Genomic DNA, 23,836 nt, shown 5'->3' with positions numbered 1-23,836 from the left:
AATACAATTCAAAATTTTTTAAGGGTATATGTGAAATTGTCCGAATAAACGTCTCGAAATATGGGACCTAAAAACTTAAAAAGACAGATTCCTGTCCAATGCACGTATTCCATCCATGTCGATTGCGTATCCTCTGAGATATCTCATATTTTGCGTGACCGACGTGTCCGGTGCCTATATTCGGGGTTAGCGCGTAGACCTGTATTATTGGTGTTTTGAGATTCGTGTATAACATATTTGAACTGTTGAGATTTTCAAATAAAACACGCAAAACATGAGGTATCTCAGAGGATACGAGTTCATCAAGGTCCCAGTCCGTTGCACTTTTTTGGTTATTCTATACTATTTTCTCTGTAGTTACTAGTACAACGAATAGTGTTTCACAGATATTCGATCAAATTATTAACTCGTTATGAGTGCGTAAACTCTGAGATATCTCATATTTTGCGTGACCGACATGTCCGGTGTCTATTCGGAGAAACCGCAGGGCCAGTATTATTTGAACTTCGAGATTCGTGCTGAACGTATTTGAACGGTTGAGATTTTCCAAAAAGTCGCGCGAAATATGAGATATCTCAGAGGATGTGAATTCGGAGGCGGACCCCGCAGGAAGTGTTTTAGTTCCACTGTGGCGCTTGCATGAGCTATCTCGTGTGAAATAGGAGTGAAAGAAGGGTACTTAGGCAGCGCATCAAAAAGTTCTTATGGCTCGGCCTGGGTTTGTATTAAATAACGGTATGTAATTATTGGACCAACAGGTACTGTCAAATAATTAATTAGAAATAATAAAAAGTAATTAGTTATAATTGAGATAATTAATTGATTAATCGAAAAAATCCGTAATAATTTGATCACTACCAATGATTAATCGGTCTAAACGGATGTTTTTTACAACACTGGTTTGTACCATAACATATTAACAGAGCAACTTTTTTTCCCTTTTTTTAGAAACTAAATAATTAAATTATCTGCAACAAGATCGAATGGTCTTTTGATAGATGGATAAAATCGAACTAATAATTTAGTCTCACACACAGTACAAAATTAATGGGATCAAGTCATTAGTTCAATTCCATTGATTTCTAACTAACTCAATTAATACAATTTCTAGTGAGATCGAATCAATTATTTGATCTGTCCTTCTCAAATTTTCTTTGAACAATAAATGCTGCAACTTCTGAAGCCACTGATATCTAAAAATTGATTTGGTGCCCAATGGAGCCAAACCGCTCAGTCTCATCTATTTGATCGAAATAAATCAAATAATCCATCTATTTTTCATATAATTTGATTTTGTTAGATTCTAAAAAAACAAAAAAAATTTGAAAATAGTCTGCTTAATGCTCTGTTAAATTTAAGAGGGAAAGCCTCGTCACTTTTTAATATATATTTTCTGTGTAGGGAAAAATATCTCGTATTAGTTGTTACCAGCTTTGCTCCCAAGAGCACGACCCCTCACCAGATAATCGGACAAGTATGTTTTATCTTTATTGTTTAATATTTTCAAATTAAGTCAGACCATATCAATTTATATTTTTTCTGAAACTATGACTTTTTCCCTGTAATTTTTTTTTAAATTAAAAAAATGAGTTGTTATTTATTTTGCCTAGTTCCTGCCTGTTCTAGATTTATTCACAATATTTTATACAGTGCTAAATAAAATTATATATTATTTTGACTAGTTTGAATTCCAATACATCACCCTTTTCATATTTTATCATACCTCATATTTTATATCTTTATTTTCAAAAGCTAAATTATCAATCCAAAGTTTCAAACCACTCAACACAGTACCCATACTAAAATATAGTTGGGATGAAATTTTATATTTTTTTTTTACTATTTTTTAAAATTGGTAGAAAACATTATTTTTGAACAGTACAGAAATAGTAATTTTGTCTCTGTCTTAAAAAATAATAAAGAAATTCAAAAATTATAAAATTTCATTCTAAGATATATTTTAGTACTATTATTATGTTAAGTGATTCCAATCAACAATTTAGATTTCAAAAATAAAAATATAAAATATAAAATATGATTAAATATGAAAAATATGAGGTATTCGACCTTCTCTTCTGCAATTCATACAACTTAATACTAAGACTTGATTTATTATTTTGTTTTGTCAAATCATGTTCACGGCCTGTTTATTTTTATTTTTTTATTTTGTTTTGCAAATGAAAGGCTTTAAAGCCCATAATTGGATTACTATCATAGCTTTTTACAAGACTAAAACCTCTTAAAAACCATATAATTAATAATGCTGCTGGTGCGAATTTTGTCCAGATTTGCTTTAGCTAAAAACACTCCGCATCCTTAATTAACTACGAATTTGTATCACCTTAGGTAACAGAATATTTCTAATATTTCTGTTTGGATCTGGACCGTGCAATCATAATATACACGACTATTAAAGTAGTTTCATGCTTTCTACCTCAGACTAAATTGTTCTGAATTCCTATTAGACGATCGTGATCCAAACGTAATATTTATGTTACCTCGGAGGATACGGATTCAACAAACTACTGGACATTATAAATGCCGAGATTTTTATATTTACCCCAAAAAATATATTTTTTATTAAAAATAACCACGGTTCAGCGAAATTTTTAAAAATACCCAACCCGTGGAAAAAATCCGCGGCCCGGAATTTTTAATTCCGCCCCGTGGAAAAAATCCGTGGCCCGGAAATTAAAATTTTTTTTTTCTGGAGATTATGCTATTCAGTTTATTTGGAATTTATATTAGTTTGAATTGTTAAGTTGGAGATTTGTATGAATTTTATTTATATGAATTGTCAAGTCAGAGTGCTTCTGAGCCCAACTTTGCACATCTGGTTAACATAGCAAAGCATCTTCCAAAATCATGAAAATTGACTGACATGCAGTCTTGATATCGTAGAACATGATTGTGAGGTTTCACAAAAAATCCCAAAACAGATCGCGAGATATTATCTTTCAAAAATTTTCCGAACTGTTGAAGGAGTTATTCTGAGCCTAAATTTACACCTCTGGTTAACATAGGTAAACATCTTCAAAAATTATGAAAATTGACCGACATGCAGTCTTGTTCTACGATGTCAAGACTGTATGTCAGTCAATTTTCATGATTTTGGAAGATGCTTTGGTATGTTAACCAGAGGTGCAAAGTTGGGCTCAAAAGCACTTCTTCAACAATTCGGGCAATTTTTGAGATATGATATCTCGCGATCTGTTTTGAGATTTTGTATGAAACTTCAGAGTCATATTCTACGATGTTAAGACTACATGTCGGTCAATTTTCATGATTTTTGAAGATGCTTTCCTATGTTAACCAGATGTGCAAAGTTGGACTCAAAAACACTCCTTCAGCAATTCGGGCAATTTTTGAGATATGATATCTCGCTATCTGTTTTGAGATTTTTTTTGAAACTTCGCAGTCGTATTTTACGATGTCCAGACTGCATGTCGGTCAATTTTCATGATTTTTGAAGATGCTTTGCTATGTTAACCAGAGGTGCAAAGTTGGACTCAAAAGCACTCCTTCAGCAATTCGAGCAATTTTTGAGATATGATATCTCGCAATCTGTTTTGAGATTTTTTGTGAAACTTCAAAGTCGTGTTTTACGATATCAAGACTGCATGTCGGTCAATTTTCATAATTTTTGAAGATGCTTTGCTATGTTAACCAGAGGTGCAAAATTGAATTCAGAAGCACTCTGACTTGACAATTCATACAAATAAAATTTATACAAACCTCCAACTTAACAATTCAAACTAATCTAAATTCCAAATAAACTGAACATCATAATCTCTAGAAAAAAAAAAATTATTAAAATTTCCGGGCCGCGAATTTTTTCCACGAGTTGGGTATTTTTAAAAATTTCGCCGAACCGTGGTTATTTTTAATAAAAAATATTTTTTTTTGGGTAAATATAAAAATCTCGGTTATAAATGCATCAACAAAGGTTCAACAACTCATTTTGCATCATTAACCAGGGCAATAATTTTTTTTACCATGTTTAAAAAAAATCATTTAGCCAGTTTTTTTCTAAAATTTTGATTTTTACCAGATTCACAAATAATATATGTTCAACCAACAAAAAAATTGCACGGCTATATGATTTTTTAAATGGAGATTTTAATAATTTTGATTTTTCTAAAATTTTGATTTTTACCAGATTCACAAATAATATATGTTTAACCTGCACAAGTACTTTGATCTCGCAGTACTGATTGTGCAAATATTGCGAATCTGATAAAAATAAAAATTTCAGAAAAAACTGATTAAATAGTTTATTTTAAAAAAAAATTGGTAAAAAAACATAATCGGGCAGGGAAACCCATTTTTAAGATTCAATTATTATTCTACCTAGCATTAACCTTTTCTAGGCCCTAGTTCAAGTAATCTGAATTTAATTTCACATAACTACTGGAATACTAAAAACAACTGAAGTCAAGTACATTTTTATATGGAGATTGCGAGGTTATGATACTATGTATATTGTATATTCGTATGGGTTATGGGTCAATATTTTCATTTTTTAAATTTAAATAATCAATTTGAATTGTTCTGATTTCTTAATCATCACTATATGAAAATACATTTGTAGATCAAATTTTACAATTTCTTATCATTTTTGTACTATTTTTTAGATAGGTAGAAAATCCCATTTTTTTATTTATATCCAAAAAATAAATAAAATTTTAAAAAATAACCAAACCGTTGGTGTATTTCAAATACTACCCAAACCGGAAATTTTTTTTTCCAGTTTTAGCACCAATTACTGGAAATGTTTTTTCCAAAAATTCATGCCTAAAACCGGAAAAAAATAATTCCGGTATCCAATTTCGGAAAAAATTTCCGGTTTTTAGTCCCAAAACCGAAAAAAAAATTTCCGCAAATGGTATTTGCCTTTTTTTATTTTTTTTTATAAACTCATTTACATATATACATATACATATATTATAAAAAAAATTGAGTTTATAAAAAAAAAAAATCCAGACGACATTTATAAACAAAATACCGATTGTTGTATACCTACTGAAAACTTAAACTGGATTTTTGAGACACTAAACGACGTATTTTTTAAATCCTGATGCTTTGAATACCCGGAGTTCACCCCCGGGCAATATTCAGATTCGTCTCATCCCCCCCTTTCAGAAAAGTGGTCATATGCCCAAATCCGACTTTCCTAGCCAAAGTTATGGCCGTTTAAAGTTTTTTCGAAAACTGAACTTTGAAAATTCATAACTAACTGTAAAAAAATTCAAATAAATTGAAATTTGTGTCAATTCTGTGTATTTTTGAATGCTTTACATGCTGGTGTAATCACTTTTGCAGTTTGATCCCTGTATCAGTCCAGACTTGCTGATGTACCAGCAGAGGTCAAATTTAATATACATATACATATATTATACATATAAATTTTTTATTTATATTGAAAAAAAAATTAAAAATAACCAAACATGGGCTGGAATTTCAAAAGTACCCAAACCGGCAAAAATATTTTCGGTCTTAACACCAATTATCGGATAAATTTAGTGCCTCAAAAATTCAGTTTAAGTTTTTGTTCAATGGTAGGTAGGCATACAACGATCGGTATATTGTTTATAAACGTCGTTTGGGTTTTTTTTTATGAACTTATTTTTTTTTATAATATATGTATATGTATATATAATATACACACACACATATATATATGTGTGTATATATATATGTGTGTGTATATATATATGTATGTATATATATGTATATATAATATACATGTATATATATGTATATATAATATAATACATGTATATACATGTATATACATGTATATATATATATATATATATATATATATGTAAATGAGTTAAAATTTTTTTGGGAAATCTCATTTCTGGAAATTCTAACATTTTAAAACGTTACAGAAAACGTTATAACTTTTTAAAACGTTACAGCAACGTTTTTGACTTTTTTTTACTTTGATCGAGTTGTTTCACAGCGTTTTCTTAAGATATAATCGTTATAACGTTTTACAAACATTACCAACGTTTTTATCTTGTTGAAACAACATCAAAAATACTTTACCAACTTTAAAATATTACAAATTAAATTCCTGATAAATATCTTCATGATTTCTTCAGTTCAAGCAATCTACATTGCAATTCCAATTCGGCTTGAACCTATATAATTCTAAAATAAAAGAAATAATAAAATTCAATAATTGTATGTTTTGCAAATTAGTCAAATAGACGAAAAAGATTATTGCTCGAACAACAATCTCCCCCTTTTGACGATTTGCAAAAACATACAATGCGAGTAAGTGCATAAATCGATTTTTTTTTATTTGGTTTACCCAATTGTGATTTTTGCATGTCTAACAATTTCTCCCCCTTTTGAAAATCAACGAAAGGGAGAAAAATTAGCACATTTTCAAAATGCTCCCCCTCAAAATATGCACTCCCCCTCAATTTAGTAATATATTAACACTAACAAGAAAATTGAGGAATTAATCTAACATCTTATCATGAAAATTAACAAATCCAATTAACAATTGCAAGTTTTATTCAAGGATTGTCAATTTATATTCTAACTTTTGCATGCCACAATTCATACATTGCCAATACCATCGCAAATCAAGGATTTTTGGAAATTATTATAGCACTAGTGTTGTCACACATAATTCGTACGTTGCGGAAGCGTATTTCATAATTATGCAGAGTTTGGAATATCCATAATATTTGTGTGCAACAACTATCAATGATCCAAGTATTTTCTTTATGAGTTGCAATCAAACACATCTCCAAGAGTATATATTAATTATTTTTGGATTAATAACTAACATATACCTTGTTTAATCTCCCCCTTTGTTTTTGGCAATTTGAATAAACTAGGGGAGATTTTGTATGAACTCAAACTAGTTTAACTTTAGGAACCCAAACAACATTTGAGTTGTTGTCTTCATTCCTAAACCTACACTCTAATGAGGTATGACCAATTTTGCAACAATAATTACAAAATGTAATTCATGGCTTTTGAGCAATAGAACCTTGCTTGAAAGTGGATCGGTATTTGTATTTCACTTCATGCAAATTACTCTTATGATTACTAATCGACTTATTTGAAACTCTAGATGAGACACTTTTGGTGTTGTTAGACTCAATTCTATTGTGATGTTGGAGAACATATTTTGTTAAATCATTTCTTTGAGTTTGATTTTGTAAAATATTTTTATTTTTGAGTTCATAAAACCATCCATCCGGTCCTTTGAAATAAGTTTTGTTTGACCCTTTTGGATTAAATGTGTTCCTATCACTATTTAGAAAATTTTTGTTCTTATAAATTTTATGATTATACTTATACCTAAATGCATGATTTGGTTTAGCATTTGAGGTTTGAGAGGTATTCCCTTTATTTGACTCCTTTTGCAAGGAAGTATTATCCTTTTTGGTAAAAAATTGATAAGTAGAATACTTATCACAATTAAATCTAAGTTTAAAATTTTTGGTGTTTGAAGTTTGAGTATGTTCCCCTTTTCCTTTCGGGCCTTGTATGTGGTTAGATTCAAATGAGGATTGACCCTTCACGAATCCAAGACCAATTTTATCCATTTTGCGATAAGATTGGCCATTGATCAAACTATCCACATAGTAAGAATCTAGACTAGTGACATTTGAAAATTCACTAGGAAACCTTAATGCCTTATTTTCGGTCTCTAAGGTTTGAACTTTAACCTTTAATATGCCTATTTCACCTATGTGCAATGTTTTTAAATTCCTAAGTTCACATTCTAACATCTCATTTTTAGCAATCAATTTTTGAATAATACCTTCCTTTTTCAACCAAAATTCTATTGGACTCATCAATGAGAGATTGCCACCTAGGTTCATCATCATACCATGTTAGAATCTCATTTGTGAAATTGCTTGTGTCATTGGTTTCTAACCGATTGGTACACAAGTCATGTTTGGTCTCATCAATTGAATCATTATATTCTTCACCACCGTCTTCCTCATCGGTCAATTCATCTTCGGTATCAAGATCATTAAGACCAAAATTTAAATGTACCTCATTAGCGGAGCTAGTTGAGACTTCAATTTCATCACCTTCCTTGTTGATGTTCCTTGATTTGACAAGGTCTTTAAGGAATTCTATGGTGGTCTCATCGGTGATATTCTTGCTTGCAATAATCGAGTCGACATCAATTGTTGAGAGACCTTCATCTACACTTTCCATCAATGCAAGGTTTGTCTCCTGTTCATTTTCCGACTCTGTGTCGGATTGCTCCGCCTCGCTCTCATTCGAGAATAAGGCTTGCAAGGCTTTAGCCTTTTTCTTGGTCTTGTACCCGTCCAATTGGAAGCAAGTTTGAGTGTTGTGCCCTTTTCTATGACATGCGAAGCACATCACTCTTTTGTTCTTCTCTTCTCGTTCCTTGTTGTAATTTCTTTCGAGATCTAGCATGTCTTGAAACATTTTGGATAGGAGAAGGGTGTTTTTGGAGGTTTCATGATCAATTTTGTTTATAAATTGATCATTTGAGAGACAAGTGTTTGAGGAGCTAGAAAGTTTTCGGTTTTGAGCCAGAAAGGCTATGGTTTTGAATTTTGAACTTTGCTTTGGGTTTCCGGATTGCCGAAGTTTCTCTTCGAAGCTTCGTAAGTGTGCATAGAGATCATCTGGGGTGAGTGAGTCGTGTGTGCCTTGAATTGCTTCTAGCGCACTCACCAAGCCATACCATTTGTCTCTCATGAGCATGATTCTCAATAGCTTCCCTACAATTTTATTGTTAGAAAGCGGTTCTCCCAATTCGGTAAATTCATTATGGATATGCATAAGTCTATTATACATATCCTCAATGCTTTCGCCATCTTCAACCTTAAAGGTTTCAAATTTGGCTTCTAAACCGGTTAATTTGGTTCGTTTAATTTGAGTATTTCCCTCATACCTGTTTACAAGGGCATCCCACATTTCTTTTGCGGTTGAAGAGGTACCAAAGATTAAGGCAACCGATTCACTAACCAAGTTAATTATGGCATTAATTGCAAGATCATTGTCTTTCTTGGTTTGTTTGGATTCGGGAGTCTCGATTTTAATGTCGGTAGTAGTGGTAGTGAATATTGGTGTATACCCCTTATCAACTACATCCCATAACTCAAGAATGTTTAAATAATTGATCATGGTTTTCTTCCAATGCATAAAATTTTTGGTTGAATTGCCAAAAATTAGGGGTTCCTTCACGGGTCTATAGGGTGCCATTTGTCAAGTTAATCTAACTCTAATTAAGTGTGCCTTAATTTGAGTAACTTGCTATGATACCACTTTGTTAAACTAAGTGCACCTCTAATTGAACAAAACTGAAATTAAATTGCAATTGAAAGTAAATAAATTAGTTTAGAGAAATTTGACACGGGGGATGATAACGGAGTTCGGCAAAACAAAGGCCTACGTCTCCGGGGCGTCGCAACCTCTTTCTAGGTGCGCCTTTCTATTACCCAATATGAAAGGATTACAATTGTGAACTGTGAGCCCTTACAAAATGGGAAGTCACGACCAACGAGAGATGAGCGCCGGCGAGCCCTTACAACCAAGGGAAGTCACACGAGCAACTCGAGGTTTGAGCCGGCGATCCCTTACAAACAAGGAAAGTCATACAAGCTACTCAAGAACAAGAGAAACACTCAATAGATCACTCTAACCTAATCTAATTAGAGATTAGTGAAGTGGGTTTGAGGTTGTTTGAGATTGATTGAGAGATATTGAAGTTTTAAGCTCAATCAACAATGGTGGAACCAAGCTCTCAGAAAATCGCCTCTTTTGAAGTTTAGGGACGGCTAGGTTGGTTTGGGAATAAAGCCCAATCCCCTATTTATAGAGTCAGCTCAAAAATGAGCTAATTGAGCTAAAACGTTACAACGTTTTCCCTTTAGGTTTTCAAATTGCCTGAAAGCTCAGTAAAACGTTACAACATTTGTAAAACGTTACATAACGTTTTGCACTGTAAAAACTTGATCAAAATCAGGAATTTCTGAAGTTTGGAAATTAATTAAAACGTTACTAACTTTTTAAACGTTACAGAAAATGTTATAACTTTTTAAAATGTTACAGCAATATTTTAAAACGTTACAGAAAACGTTATAACTTTTTAAAACGTTACAGCAACGTTTTTGACTTTTTTTGACTTTGATGGAGTTGTTTCACAGCGTTTTCTTAAGATATAATCGTTATAACGTTTTACAAACGTTACCAACATTTTTATCTTGTTGAAACAACATCAAAAACACTTTACCAACTTTAAAATATTACAAATTAAATTCCTGATAAATATCTTCATGATTTCTTCAGTTCAAGCAATCTACATTGCAATTCCAATTCGGCTTGAACCTACATAATTCTAAAATAAAAGAAATAATAAAATTCAATAATTTTATGTTTTGCAAATTAGTCAAATAGACGAAAAAGATTATTGCTCGAACAACATATATATGTATATATAATATAATACATGTATATACATGTATATATATGTGTGTGTATATATATATATATATATATGTAAATGAGTTAAAAAAAAATTGGGAAATCTTATTTCTGGAAATTTTTTTTCCGGTTTTGGGACTAAAAACCAGAAAATAAATTCTGGAATTGGATACCGGAAATTTTTTTCCCGGTTTTAGACATGAATTTTCGGTAAGGTGCTAAAACCGGAAGTTTTTTTTTCCGGTTTGGGTGCTTTTAAAAATACAGCCCCTCTTTGGTTATTTTTTAAAATTTTATTTTATTTTTGAACGGTTTAGATCAACTATTATGAAAATATTGATTCGTATTATGGATCAATATGCATAGTACTAGGGGCGGATCCATTAACTATGAATGAGAGTCAACTGATCCCATTTGTTTATAAAAAAATTGTAATTGTGTATGGTTTTCTATATAATTTAGAGTAAAAAGTTATGAGTACTCTAAAATAAATTCTCATTTTTATATGATTGGTCCACTTAACTTCCATGATTGCCCCTCATATGTTTTCAGGTACTGTATTTGAATTTATTTTACAAATTTTAGCTATAACAACATTTATTAAAAAACCTACTAAATTCAAATTATCGAGCATCATTACCCCGGTCGGGTCATGAGACAGTTTGGATTGAGGCAGACAGCTCCTCCCCCAGAGCCGATCAGTGAGGATGTTTGGCGACAGCTTCATTTGGCCAGAGACATCTCTCCGGGCAGAGACTGGGCGTACTGGTACAGATCATACATACAGCTGGCATCCGCTATCGACCCACCTATAGATGATGAGCACCGTCACATGGATGTACCGCCAGTGTAAGAATATCTCTTTTTAATATCTCTGGTTAATGGATGATACGTCGCATTGATGACTTTTTTTCAAAAAAATACAGGCCTTATAGAGATTGGTATCAGGAGTGTGGCGCGTACACAGTGTACTTAGAGGGGTGTATCACCGACAACCCTCACGAGCGTGCACCGAGGCCGAGGGATCGGCGAGGACGAGTTCATGGTATCATTCCAGCCGGCGCACCGTTTGCATCTACGGTATGTTTACTTTAAAAAACTTGTAATATTTACATATGTACAACATTTATATATTGTACTTATAATTTTGCAGGCTTTATATCTGGTGAAGAGCTGTGTCATAGCGGCGACAATGGCCACAGTGCGGGGCTGGAAGAGACTCGGAAAAACTATTCTAAAGCACAATGTACCTGCCGTCTGCCAATGTGGGTACAAGACGCGCCTAGACTCTCTCCTGAGATGTGCAGGATTGCCTGGATGTGATCAGATTGATGACATATCGGATGAGCCTGATATATACATCCGATACGGTGGTGACGAGGCATTGTGGGCTTCAGTCCAGGATGCTCAGACTGTCGGTCAGGCGTTCGATAGAGGACAAGAGACGCTTAGGAGGCGCGCTGCAGAGCAGGCTATCCCTACTCAGGAGCAGGCCGTCCCTACTCAGGAGCAGATCCCTACTCAGTTTTTCTCTACGCAGGTAAGTTATTTTTTTAATATATACAACTTGTGCATTTTTTTTTTTAAAAATGATGCATAACTTGTTTGTAAATTTGTAGGAGGAGGGACTCGGCTTCAATATCGACCCAAACCCTGATGGTTTGTATTCTCCGGGTTATGTTCCGACCCAGTCGATTCCTCCTGCATATCTACCAGGGTTCACTATGCCGCATCCCTTTCCACACTTTCCTGGCAGCTCACAGCCTACGCAGTATCCTCCCATACCGGACTTTGCTGGCACCTCCACACAGTATCATCCCGGTACGTACCTTCCTGACATCTCCATGGATGATCCTATCGTGAGAGCTGCCTACGGTATGTTTCCGACTCAGGAGTTTGGACACACAGTAGCATTTGGTCCTGCAGTCCAGCACTCAGCTGAGATTGAGGAGGTCGAGGCCGTTGAGTCAGATGATTCTCTCGACCACACGCCACTCGCAGTGCGGATTAAGGGTTTGAGGACTAGGAAGGCGAGGCGCCCATTCACTCCTTCTGACTTTTAGGTTGTTGTTTGTTTTTGTATTTTTTTTTACTCTAGTGTTGTCATATACTATGATTTGTTATATCAGGATGCTTATCTTTCTTTTATGTTGTTATTTATTGTACTATTTTGCTTTTATCTTTCATTATTTTTCGTCACAGTAAATCCGAACGTAACGATTTGTAAAACAAACAATAAAACAACAAATAAATCACAAATAAATCAAAACAAACAATAATAGTGCGCCTAAATAGGTGTCTGCATGTTAATACAATAAACGAGTAATGCTTGCCTAAATAGGTGTCTGCATGTTAATACAAATCTAAACTTGACCGTCGGATAAAAATATATTGCTTACCTCTTTCTCAACCTGAAAATTTAATAACAAAAATGTATTGTTACTCCTCTTTCTCAACTTGAAAATTGAATAACAAAAATGTATGAGTTAACTACCTCGTGCATCTCGAGCAGCTCTGTTTTGTTGTTCTTGTGTATCCCGGCGAGTCTGATGTCCTCTCCTTCTATTATGAAGTAAATCAAGCCACATCAGAATCCTATTAACTCTCCTTCGACCCAAGGTAATATTTTTGTCATTTGGAACAAGGATTGGGCCTTCATTTTCCGGCCAATCAGATTGATTGTCATACACATGCCATTCACCCAGCCATGTGTTGATAAGTGTTTGTATGTGGTAGTAGTAATGTACAAACCTTCCAGGGTCAATGCCTCGGAGACGGCACACTGCCAGAACATGAGAACACGGTATTCTATTTAATTGCGGCTTCTGACATGTGCATGTAACCGTGTTCTCATCCATGATTACCACAGTGTATTTATAATTCGCTTTGGTAAACCGGCCAGAAGCGTCTTTCATGTATGCATTAACTTTCTCTTGTGTGGATGTTATCTCAAACTCGTTCCAGTTGCCAAATCCACCGAGCGTCGTCATAGATTGTGACCTCCCGCACCGTTTGTTAATCAACTACGAAAAATACATTGCTTGAAATTAATAAAAATTACAAAAATAAAATAATTTAATGAAAATAACATACCTCGTGCACACGGCATGAGAACTGTTGACCCTGACTTGCTTCAAATTGCGCTTTTGCCCTCCTTTGAGCAAACCATTGCTGACATTTGTAAAACGTGTCCTCAATTATTGCTGCTACCGGCAACCTACGAGAAGATCTAAAAACATTATTGAGCGACTCGGACCCGTTCGTCGTCATAATTCCCCAACGGAAACCCCCATCCAACGCCTGGAATATCTTCCATGGTTTAGGACATTTGTTCTCATCTTGATATAGATACTTACCCACACCATCCAACCAATTCAGAGCCCGATCACATACATCTCCCATTGCTTGCATTCCTTGCTCATATCTCCTCATCTTTCTCTTCGCCACACATATCCTGAAGTACTTGATTGCTTCTTCATTGCAATGATTCTTTTTCATATTTTCTGCTATGTGAGTAGCACAAAGACGGTGAACGCACTCATCCTCATCTTCCTCATTCCATCCCAGATCATCCTGTCGAAACACCTTTTTTATGCCCTTACCCCTATCAGTGATGACACACACAAACCTGGAGCGAATTACATTGCGCCTCAACCATTGCATGAACCATGCACAATCTTCAAAATTCTCTGTATCTACCAATGAAAAAGCCAACGGGAGGAGCTGATTTTCTGCATCGTACCCGGTTGCAATCAACATTTTACCTTTGTACCGGCCTGCTAAGAAACAGGCATCAACAGTGATGACAGGTCTCAGGTGTTGGAAAGCCTCTATGCATGGTCCAAATGCCCAAACCGCCCTATTAAAGTACCTGTAAGGTCCAGGCTCACCAGTTGGATATGAGGTAACATCAAACAATGTACCTGGATTTTTTCGCTTAATTGCCTCCAATAAGGGGACTATAAGCGCATATGACCCCTCCCAATTACCAAATTGGCTGGCAATTGCCAACTCCCTTCCACGCCACAATTTATTGTACGCTGGTACCTGACCGTTGTACGTTTGTGCACAAGCTATTCTGACAGAAGTGATACTTAAATCTACGTTATTTCTCATGTGCGCCGAGATGCAATCGGCAACCATAGCAGCGGTCAACTGTGCATGATCTATTCTTGTGGCATCCGCATGACAAACATGTTTTGTTGGGCACTTGGATACTTTCCATTGTGTACCAAAACCAGTGACCCTTGCATTAATGTACCAACCACATCTGGGGTCCTTGCACTTGAACCTAATCCGTTGTTTGTCACTGTGCGTATTCTTAATCTCTTTATTACAAAGAATGTGAAACTTGTAAATTGCAGCTTTCATTTCCTCCTTTGAATCATAGGTTTGTCCCTCTGACAATTCATTTTCAAACTCTGCATGTCTACCAAATAACCCCACATTTGCTTCCTGAAAACCTGACAGGTCATTGAAAGCTGCAATCGGGTGCTCAACCCCGCGACCCATTATCCGAAACCCTTTATCAACCTTGAATTTTTTTGTCTGCCCGAGCACAGACCTCGTATCTGCTGTGTCACTGTGATCGCTCATGCAATCAGGATCAACATCCCCCCAATTTTTCTCTGCCTCTTGTATTTCCAGATCCACCGTCTCCTCAGTCTCCTCCGGATCACAAGGCTGGGCTCGGGATCGATGGGAGTGCTAACTATTAGACAGTCGGTCCCTCTGAACTGGGGCTTGACTACTCTCAGGCATGTCAATCGGCAAAGGGATTCGGGACCGACGGGAGGGCCGACTAGTAGACCGTCGGCCCTCCTGAACTGGGGTATTACTACTTTCAGGCATGTCAATCTGAAAAGGGGGTTGGGACACTGGACTTGAGGAGGTTGAGGCATTAGCCCGAATAGCACCCCAGATTAACCTTGCAAGGGGGTTAGGACGCTGGACTCGGTTAATCTCCACAAAGAGTTCAATTATCTTGTATCCACCCCCAGAAAAATTAATTGTCTGGTTGTACAGTACCTGCCAGACTCCATCATTCTGAACAGGAAAAAGTTGGAACCAAGTTTGGCCTGAACCAGTGGGCATGCTAATTTTGGCCTGAATATTAAGGTCATATCGATCCTGATTCAATCCGAGGTTCTGAGAAATAATCGATTTCAGAACCAACAAATCAGTACCCGAGATTACAGGTATCACAGAAACAGGCCCGATACTGTAATAAACCCCATTATGGCATGTTAAAATCTCACCACCAGTGTAAATAGATACCATAACAGCCATTTGGTATGAGTATAAGAAAACCTAAAATTAAAAATTAATTAAATTAATTATAAATACTAAATTTTTTTTTAAAAAGAAAGAAAATAAAATACTTACAGCTGAAGCGGCACTAGTGGCATATGACCTCTGTGCGTCAAATGAATCTCTCTCTGCTTCTTTGCTATCTGCTTATATAAAATAAAGTCGCATATGACCGCTATGCCCCAAAGCGGCACAAGTGGCCGCTGGCCCCCGAAGCGGCACAAGTGGCCGCTGGCCCCCGAAGCGGCACAAGTGGCCGCTGGCCCCCGAAGCTGCACAAGTGGCCGCTGGCCCCAGAAGCGGCCCGCCCGCTGTGTATAGATGCGGCCCAAAAACTTAACCGCTTCCCTCAGCTGTGGCCCACTTCTATATGCCCGCTTGCCTACACAGCGGCCATGTCGTTTTTCTAATTTCCAACCACGAATGGTGTTTTGGTTTATTTATTTTCAAACAATGGTAAATTTAAAAATTTCGGGACTAATGAGAGTATGAGACACAACACCTTGCATTAAAAACCTTGCATTTTCTTTTCAGTCACTTCAATTTGTTAGATCCGCAGAAACGACATAAATATAATGCTCAATCAGAGTAGCTTATTTTCAGTTAAGAAGATGAATTTTTATATTTTGACTAAATTATATGAATGATCCTTATTATGGTTTCACTAATTTAGACTTTAAGTTATAAAAAAATATTGCTTTTTAATGTTTTCAATTCATACAAAGTTGATCCTACGGGCTACGGTTGAATAATGCAATAAAGGAGACGGAAATAGTCTGAAATATATTATGTTTCTACCATTAAGAACAATATTATTTTAGATGAATTTTGTTAAATAGATGGTATCTCACTGTAGAATTTCAAAAAAAAAAAAAAAAAAAAAGGAGAAGCAACGCTTTGCACGAGGAACCATTTAAAAAAAAAAATCAAGGACAGCTTTACTGAACTAACGCTGACGTGGAATTTTATCTGATTTTCTAGCGGAAGTTGATTTTAGTTGATGGTAGGACAAATTTGGTATGAATTAAAAATTGAGAATTTTGACACTGTAAAGTGTAAAGACTGTCCGTATAATTTACTCTTATATTTTAATTTGGTTGCATAAAATATATAGAACCTTACCGATTTTTTCATAAATATCCAAAAAAAATATAAAATTACGAAATCTACCCACTGTCTGATTGTAATTCGAAAAATACCCAATCCGGTTAACCAATAACCGGATTTGGGAAAAACTTCCGGTTAACCATTAACCATTCAAAACAATATATCCGGTTAATGGTTAACCGGAAATTTTTTTTTTTTTTTTTTTTAAACAGAAAATTAAAATTTTTTTTTTATTTTTTGTATTGAAATATTAGAAATGTTGAATATATTTCTTTGAAAATAGATGAAATACAATATAATTTGATTTATTAGAAAGACTGCAGCAAATAACCGGATCAATATTTTTCAGGCCGGATTTTTCGCGGCTGTAAGAAAAATTAATATATTTCTTTATGTGTTATTGGAAAAAAAATAAAAATGCTTAAATTCTGAGTTATTGATTCCGGTTCAAAAGTCACTTCTATGTAATCCAGAAAATATTGTAATCCTTCTAGGGCATTTAATTTATAAAAAGTTGTATCTATTTTGATAATTCTTTTTTAATAACAATTATTAAATAACTTAAAGTTTATATTTTTTTTTCAAAAATAGATACAACTTTTCATAAATTAAATGTCCTAGAAGGATCACAATATTTTCTGGATTACATAGAAGTGACTTTTGAACCGGGATCAATAACTCAGAATCTATGCATTTTTATTTTTTTTCCAATAACACATAAAGAAATATATTAATTTTTCTTACAGCCGTGAAAAATTCGGCCTGAAAAATATTGATCCGGGTTATTTGTTGCAGTCTTTCTAATAAATCAAATTATATTGTATTTCATCTATTTTCAAAGAAATATATTCAACATTTCTAATATTTCAATACAAAAAAAAAAAAACAACTTTCCGGTTAACCATTAACCGGATATATTGTTTTGAATGGTTAATGGATAACCGGTTAATGGTTAACCAGAAGTTTTTCCCAAATTCGGTTATTGGTTAACCGGATTGGGTATTTTTCGAATTTCAATTAGACAGTGGGTAGATTTCGTAATTTTATATTTCTTCTGGGTATTTATAAAAAAATCGGGAACCTTAAGATACGGGAGTACGATAAATTGTAACAACATGAGTAAATTATTTATTTATTTTTCCTTAAAAAAAAGAAATTAGCAATTTATTAGAAAAAGTAAACTAAACTCATTTTGCACAGAGTTCGCTGCATTAACTCAAACGAGCATCTTTTGAGGTAACCTATCTCGGCCGTCTGATTTTAAACGGAGTCAATCCGGCCACAGCTTATAATTAAGGGTCCTTTAATATTAGTGCGGATCTAATCAGCACGGATTTTAAAGTGGATCGGACGGTCAATATTCATTAACTCAAAAGATTCTTTTTTGAGTTAATGGAGAGGATACGAATTCAAAGCACAGACATGTTGACTAGAAATGACAAGAGAAGAGAATTACCACGGATCAGTCCCTGCTTATCCTCGCTAAGACTTGTCCGTATTAACTAAGGCTTAACCCGTGTTCCCGTCTAGATACACCAATCATTTCTCTCTCGTCTCTAACCATTAACCAAACCATCACTAGTTGTTTTAGACTCTTCACCAAGCTTCTTTCTTCCATCGCCTCCACCGTAGCAAGTAAAATAAGAAAGAAAAAATTGCAATCATCTTCCCCCTTCAGAAGGCCATTAATTCTCTACTTATTATCTTTTCTGAGTCTTCTCCATTGTTTCGTATTTCTGTCCAGATGGCGCCAATACTAAAATCTCAAGCAACAGACTCATCAGAGGCTCTCCTTGAGAAATCACCCCTAGATGGCTCCTCAGGTGCTAGTGCATCAATCTCTAGTGCAGTGTTTAATGTCTCAACAAGCATAGTCGGTGCCGGGATCATGTCAATCCCAGCTGCCATGAAGGTGCTTGGTGTGATCCCTGCTCTTTTTCTAATCGCGGTTGTTGCTTTCTTATCTGATGTTTCGGTTGAGTTCATGCTCCGGTACACCGGGTGGACCCTCGGCCCCCCGTCCTATGCAGGAATCATGAGGGATGCCTTCGGCTGTGCGGGGTCCACCATGCTCAATCTCTGTGTCGCGCTCACCACAGCTGGCACTTTGGTCATGTACCTCATCATCATAGGTATAATTAAATCAAATAATCAGTTACTATTTTTGTACTCTCTTATATATGTTTTACAATTTGTTGCAAAAATTACAATGTTATGGATACATCATACATGAGGTTGATTTATCATTTATCGTTGTGATATGAAGGGGATGTGATGTCTGGGACAACGGTGGGAGATGAGAATCACGGAGGGGTGTTGCAGGAGTGGTTTGGGCCTCAGTGGTGGAACGACCGGGAGGTTGCGCTGCTAATCATCGCCGTGTTTGTTCTCCTTCCCCTTGTGCTCGCCAAGCGTGTCGGTGAGTTCTCCCGTAATCCTTGGCCGTCGATCATTTATTTTGACCGATCGCACGGCTGAAGCTTCAACTTTGTAAATTGTAATTCTCCTGTGTTGGTTCAATTAAATGGTTAGATCTACATAGCAATAGACGATAGACAATAGACTTGCTGCCGCGTCCCACTATTCCAATTTAATAATGTTGAGGAGTTCTTATGGACGGCTGATATCTGTTGATGTAAAGAGACAAAGTGATCGCTAGCGTTGCTCCAGTGAGCCCAAAGCCAGATCTAATGGAGTCCGTATCCGCCCAGGTACCGGAGGTGCAATTTGAACGGTTCAATTAGTTCTATTCGAATCAAAGTCAATTCGGTAGCTGCTGTGACTGTAGGGGGGCTGCTTTAAGATTTGTGCCAAGCTAAAAGAACGGTTCTGATTTTGAGCTTGGACCTCAGGTGCCTGGTGTGATGCGGATTCGATCTATGGTCCCCAGTAGATCATTGATGAAAATGAGCTGGTTTTGTTTGTATTGTACTGTTTGGTTTGGACGTGTTGAGATCATCATCTTTCTTTTGGGCTTGGGCTAGACATGTAGGTTCTGTTCGGCGGGCTCAAAGGAATAGAAATAAGAATGGACTCTGAAAATTTTGAACTGAGTTGAAAAAAAAAAAATTTAGTTAGAGTGAATTTTTATTTTCTCACTTGAAAAGTAAAAATTGAAGCCGCTGCGAAACAGAACCGTAATATATCCGAACTACATAAATGGGCCGGGATTATTATGCTTTTTCCATGTGAGGCATAGCCTTTTCATAAATTTTAAATTTTACCAACAAAAGGCCTTCTATTTTATCTAAATCCTAAAATTTAGTCCGTCTATTTTTTTTTAAATAGTGAAATTATTTACCGATTTCATTAAAAATATGTTAATACCTATATCTAAAATAAGTACATTGTTCTTACAAGAGACCTACATCAGTTCAAACACAAAAAGATGCTAAATAAAAGAAAAAAAAGTTGAAACCAACACTAGCATACAACACTAAATCCAAAACATCCGGGCAACTAAAAATTATTCTAAAGCACTCCAGTCAACTGATTCTCCCTTATCCAATTCTCTTTCAGACATTGGATCTAAGGAGTTGCCAGCACCAGAATCCATCTGAGTAGAAACCTATAAAGTCTCCCTGGAATCCTCCACCTCTGCTATAGACAGAAGCAGTTGCACTGCCTGGGACTAGGATATGTCTGAACTGATCTCCTCCTCCTCCCAAATATGATCTGAGAGGCCCTTAATATCAGAGAGCATTATGAGACTCAATTTCAAATAAGAATTATCAACCCTAGATTGACACCAAAAAGTTGCAAGAGACAATATTATGGTACCAAGTGCTTTGACTGAAGCATGTCTGGTACCATTAAAACAAATTTTATTTCTTTCTAATCAAATAAGGGGGATTTTAAACTTCCAAATGGAACTGTAATCCCTATTTGGAATGCCACCATATTGTAATCATGTATAAAAAGAATTAGTCAGTCTAATTTGATCCGATGGTTTAACTTAAGGTCAATATTTTTGTCATTGATATTGAAGCCAGATTTTTTTTTTTAATTATCCAAAGATCTGAAAAGATTTTTTTTTCCTTACAGATTCATTGAGATACACATCAGCGGTATCGATTCTGCTCGCCGTGCTGTTCATGTGCATAAGCTTGGGAATAGCTATTTATGCTCTGTTTCAAGGAAAAACTAAGACCCCGAGGCTCTTCCCTGACTTCGATCACTTGGCGTCATTTTTTGATGTGTTCACTGCCGTCCCCGTCATTGTCGTAGCATTTACCTTCCATTTCAATGGTAATCACCTTGCCTTGCCTTAGCTAAAAATGTCGAAATACATAATAATCTTTTGTTAATAACATAAAGTTAGCTCCAGCTGCTGGTCCTTGTAATTTAATGAGCTAAAATCTTCATAAATTTGTACTCATTGCTTTTCCAATCTCTGCATCAATACAAGATTATATAGTTCCCTTATGTACCTTAACAAACTTTTCGTATAGATAGATATAAATACACACACAGTACATACATCAATTATTTCTATTGTTTTTTTGCGTAACATATTTACCATATATAGTCTCTTAATAGCTTGAGCATTTGCTGCAACATGGTAACCTATTAGTTCCTTTAATCATCGATTCAAGTGTTCTCTGAAACGTGCGGTTCTTTCAACTGCAGTACACCCGATCCATGGCGAACTAAACAAGTCATCTGAAATGACATCAGCAGTGCGCATCTCCCTTGCTCTGTGTTCCCTCATCTACTTTACTGTCGGCTTCTTTGGGTACCTTCTCTTTGGCGAATCGACCATGGCAGACATCCTCTCCAATTTCGAGAACACTGCCTCCTCCAGTACCCTTGTTCCACCATTCCTCAATGACATCGTTAGACTCAGCTATGCGCTCCATTTAGTCCTAGTATTCCCCTTGTTGCACTATTCTCTCAGACTAAACATGGACGAGTTTCTTTTCCCGCAAAGAAGGCCGCTTGTCTCAGATAATCCGAGGTTTCTTTTTCTGACTGGGGTTTTGATGGGAATGTTATATGTGGCGGCCATTGCTATACCAAACATATGGATCATTTTTCAGTACTCTGGTTCTACCTCTGCTGTTTGTGTGTCGCTGATCTTTCCTGCTGTTCTTGTGCTAAGGTAATTTTTTTTTTACAAATTTGAAATTATAGTTTGTCCCCAACATTGCCCCAATTTTTGTCCAATACACTTTTTGGTGTAGGCAACTTTGGTTTGCTACACCGAAGTAGGACAGGGCTGCTCTGCTTTGTGATAAATTTGGAGGGGCACAATATCAGTACAATTTGGAAATATGTGAAATCTTGGTTTGATTTTATTATAAAAGAGGTGATCAAACATTGTCAGATGAGTATGGACTGTTGCTTCATGATTGTTGATTGTTGAATATAGCCAATGTTGCACCTCAAATTAAACCAACAATAATATTTACTTCAAGTTTGAGCCCATTTTCTAGAAATTAAATACTTTTTATAGTTCAAGATATTTTTAGAACCAATAATATGTTGGCTAGATATTTTCTCTAGATATATTAGAAAAAAAAACAATGATTTAATTATACATGAACAACAATCTCTTTCTTTCTTGTTAATTATTTTGTAAAAGCACAATTTCAAGATTGTAACTGTAAGATTATACAGGGATGTACATGGGATTGCAACAAGAAAAGACAAGGCATTGGCAGGGACAATGATAGTTCTGGCAGTGATTACAAGTTCAATTGCAATTGCTTCCAATATTATGACCTCAGTAAGAGAGACAGTTACCTCCACTTATGGAGTTTAGCAACACTGATCTCATGATAATCACTTGTTAAGATATACAAAGCTAGCTTGGTGGCATGCATCATCAGGTGATTTAGGCTACATAAATGATTGAGTCAGCATTTTTTTATTGAGTGAGGCTATGCATAGCGCATATTGATCTGTACTATGGATCAATATTTCCATTTTCAGTGTCCAAATAGTTGATATTTTCATTTTAGGATACATATATGAACAATTCAACATGATTTTCATATTAAAATGTATTTGCAGACTAAATTTTACATTCTTAGAATTTTTTTTTTACTAATTTTTAGATAGAAAATCACTACTTTTGAATGATCTAAAATCTTTCGATCAAGTGATTTTATACCTATCTAAAAAGGTAGTAATTTTATTTCTAAAAAATGTGAAGCTTGATCTACAAATACATTTTCACATGTAAAAATGAAGATATCGATCCATAATACGGACCAGTATGCGCTATGCATAGTACCGGAAGCTCACTCTTATTTATTTATTAAGGCTGCACAAATCATATTTTTGGTACATGTGTAAATTGGTATTTCTGGAACGAATACTTGGTTCCCCAAATTTGTAGATTGCTTGTGATATATTTTTAGTCAAGCGCTTCCCAGATAATAGATTTTTGTTCGCGTAACATTTGTTCTAGCGTTCCAACTTTTGTAAATGCGCAATTTCTTAATGTAATAATTAATGTTTACTGTTATCTGATACCCTTTTATAAAAATGAGCAATTGTAATGTTTTATGTGATCTGCAATGTTCCTTCATATTTGTAACATTTAATCATTAATTTGGAAGATGTTCTTTTGACAATTTCCCTGACCTTTTTGAATGGTAATAATATTTGTTGAAAAACACTGACAAATCTTCTCGTAAATACAAAAATAACCCCGTACGTTCATTATCTGCTGTAATTCTGAACATGCATCAGATAATTATTTTTTTGTCCAGACTATCCAAGACAAATGAAAAAAAAAGCAAATCGATTTGTAAACATCATCAGAATTCACTTCCAGATTTGATCAGACGCGTTCGTTTAGATTTAATAGTTCAGAGAAAAAATGAAACAATATCATGTAATACTACCTGAAACAACAGAAAATACATACTCTTCACCAGAGTACCTGGTAATTCTGAAAAGTATATACCATCTTTCTGATCACATATTAAAAAATAAAAATTCGCTCGAGTAAAACTGTGAGCTT

General features: G+C 35.2%; 2 protein-coding genes across 3 annotated transcripts; one reads left to right on the top strand and one right to left on the bottom strand.

Moving 5' to 3' along the window:
- Positions 1 to 12,898: 12,898 nt before the first annotated feature.
- LOC144547983 (uncharacterized) lies at positions 12,899 to 14,589 on the bottom strand. The gene is made up of 3 exons (XM_078296672.1): positions 13,623 to 14,589; positions 13,198 to 13,354; positions 12,899 to 12,902 (listed from the first exon to the last, which is right to left on the bottom strand). Exons 1-3 carry the CDS (start codon positions 14,587 to 14,589, stop codon positions 12,899 to 12,901), a joined length of 1,128 nt encoding a protein of 375 aa, XP_078152798.1.
- Positions 14,590 to 18,317: 3,728 nt separating this feature from the next.
- On the top strand, positions 18,318 to 22,672 carry LOC144575077 (amino acid transporter AVT6C-like). 2 transcript variants are annotated; one of them, XM_078325208.1, is made up of 5 exons: positions 18,318 to 18,995; positions 19,130 to 19,282; positions 20,908 to 21,111; positions 21,493 to 21,964; positions 22,047 to 22,437. In XM_078325208.1, exons 1-5 carry the CDS (start codon positions 18,608 to 18,610, stop codon positions 22,072 to 22,074), a joined length of 1,245 nt encoding a protein of 414 aa, XP_078181334.1. In that variant the 5' UTR covers positions 18,318 to 18,607; the 3' UTR covers positions 22,075 to 22,437. The 2 variants fall into 2 exon arrangements, with proteins under 2 accessions (XP_078181334.1, XP_078181327.1); XM_078325201.1 differs by lacking the exon at positions 22,047 to 22,437 and adding an exon at positions 22,483 to 22,672 and having other exon boundaries at positions 18,399 to 18,995.
- Positions 22,673 to 23,836: the final 1,164 nt, after the last annotated feature.

Source organism: Carex rostrata, chromosome 2, assembly GCF_964058835.1.
Source record: "Carex rostrata chromosome 2, lpCarRost1.2, whole genome shotgun sequence".
In the NCBI taxonomy this organism is placed as follows: Eukaryota; Viridiplantae; Streptophyta; class Magnoliopsida; order Poales; family Cyperaceae; genus Carex; species Carex rostrata.
The sequence above is the reverse complement of the archived record's forward strand: the minus strand, read 5'-3'. Positions and strand labels throughout refer to the sequence as shown.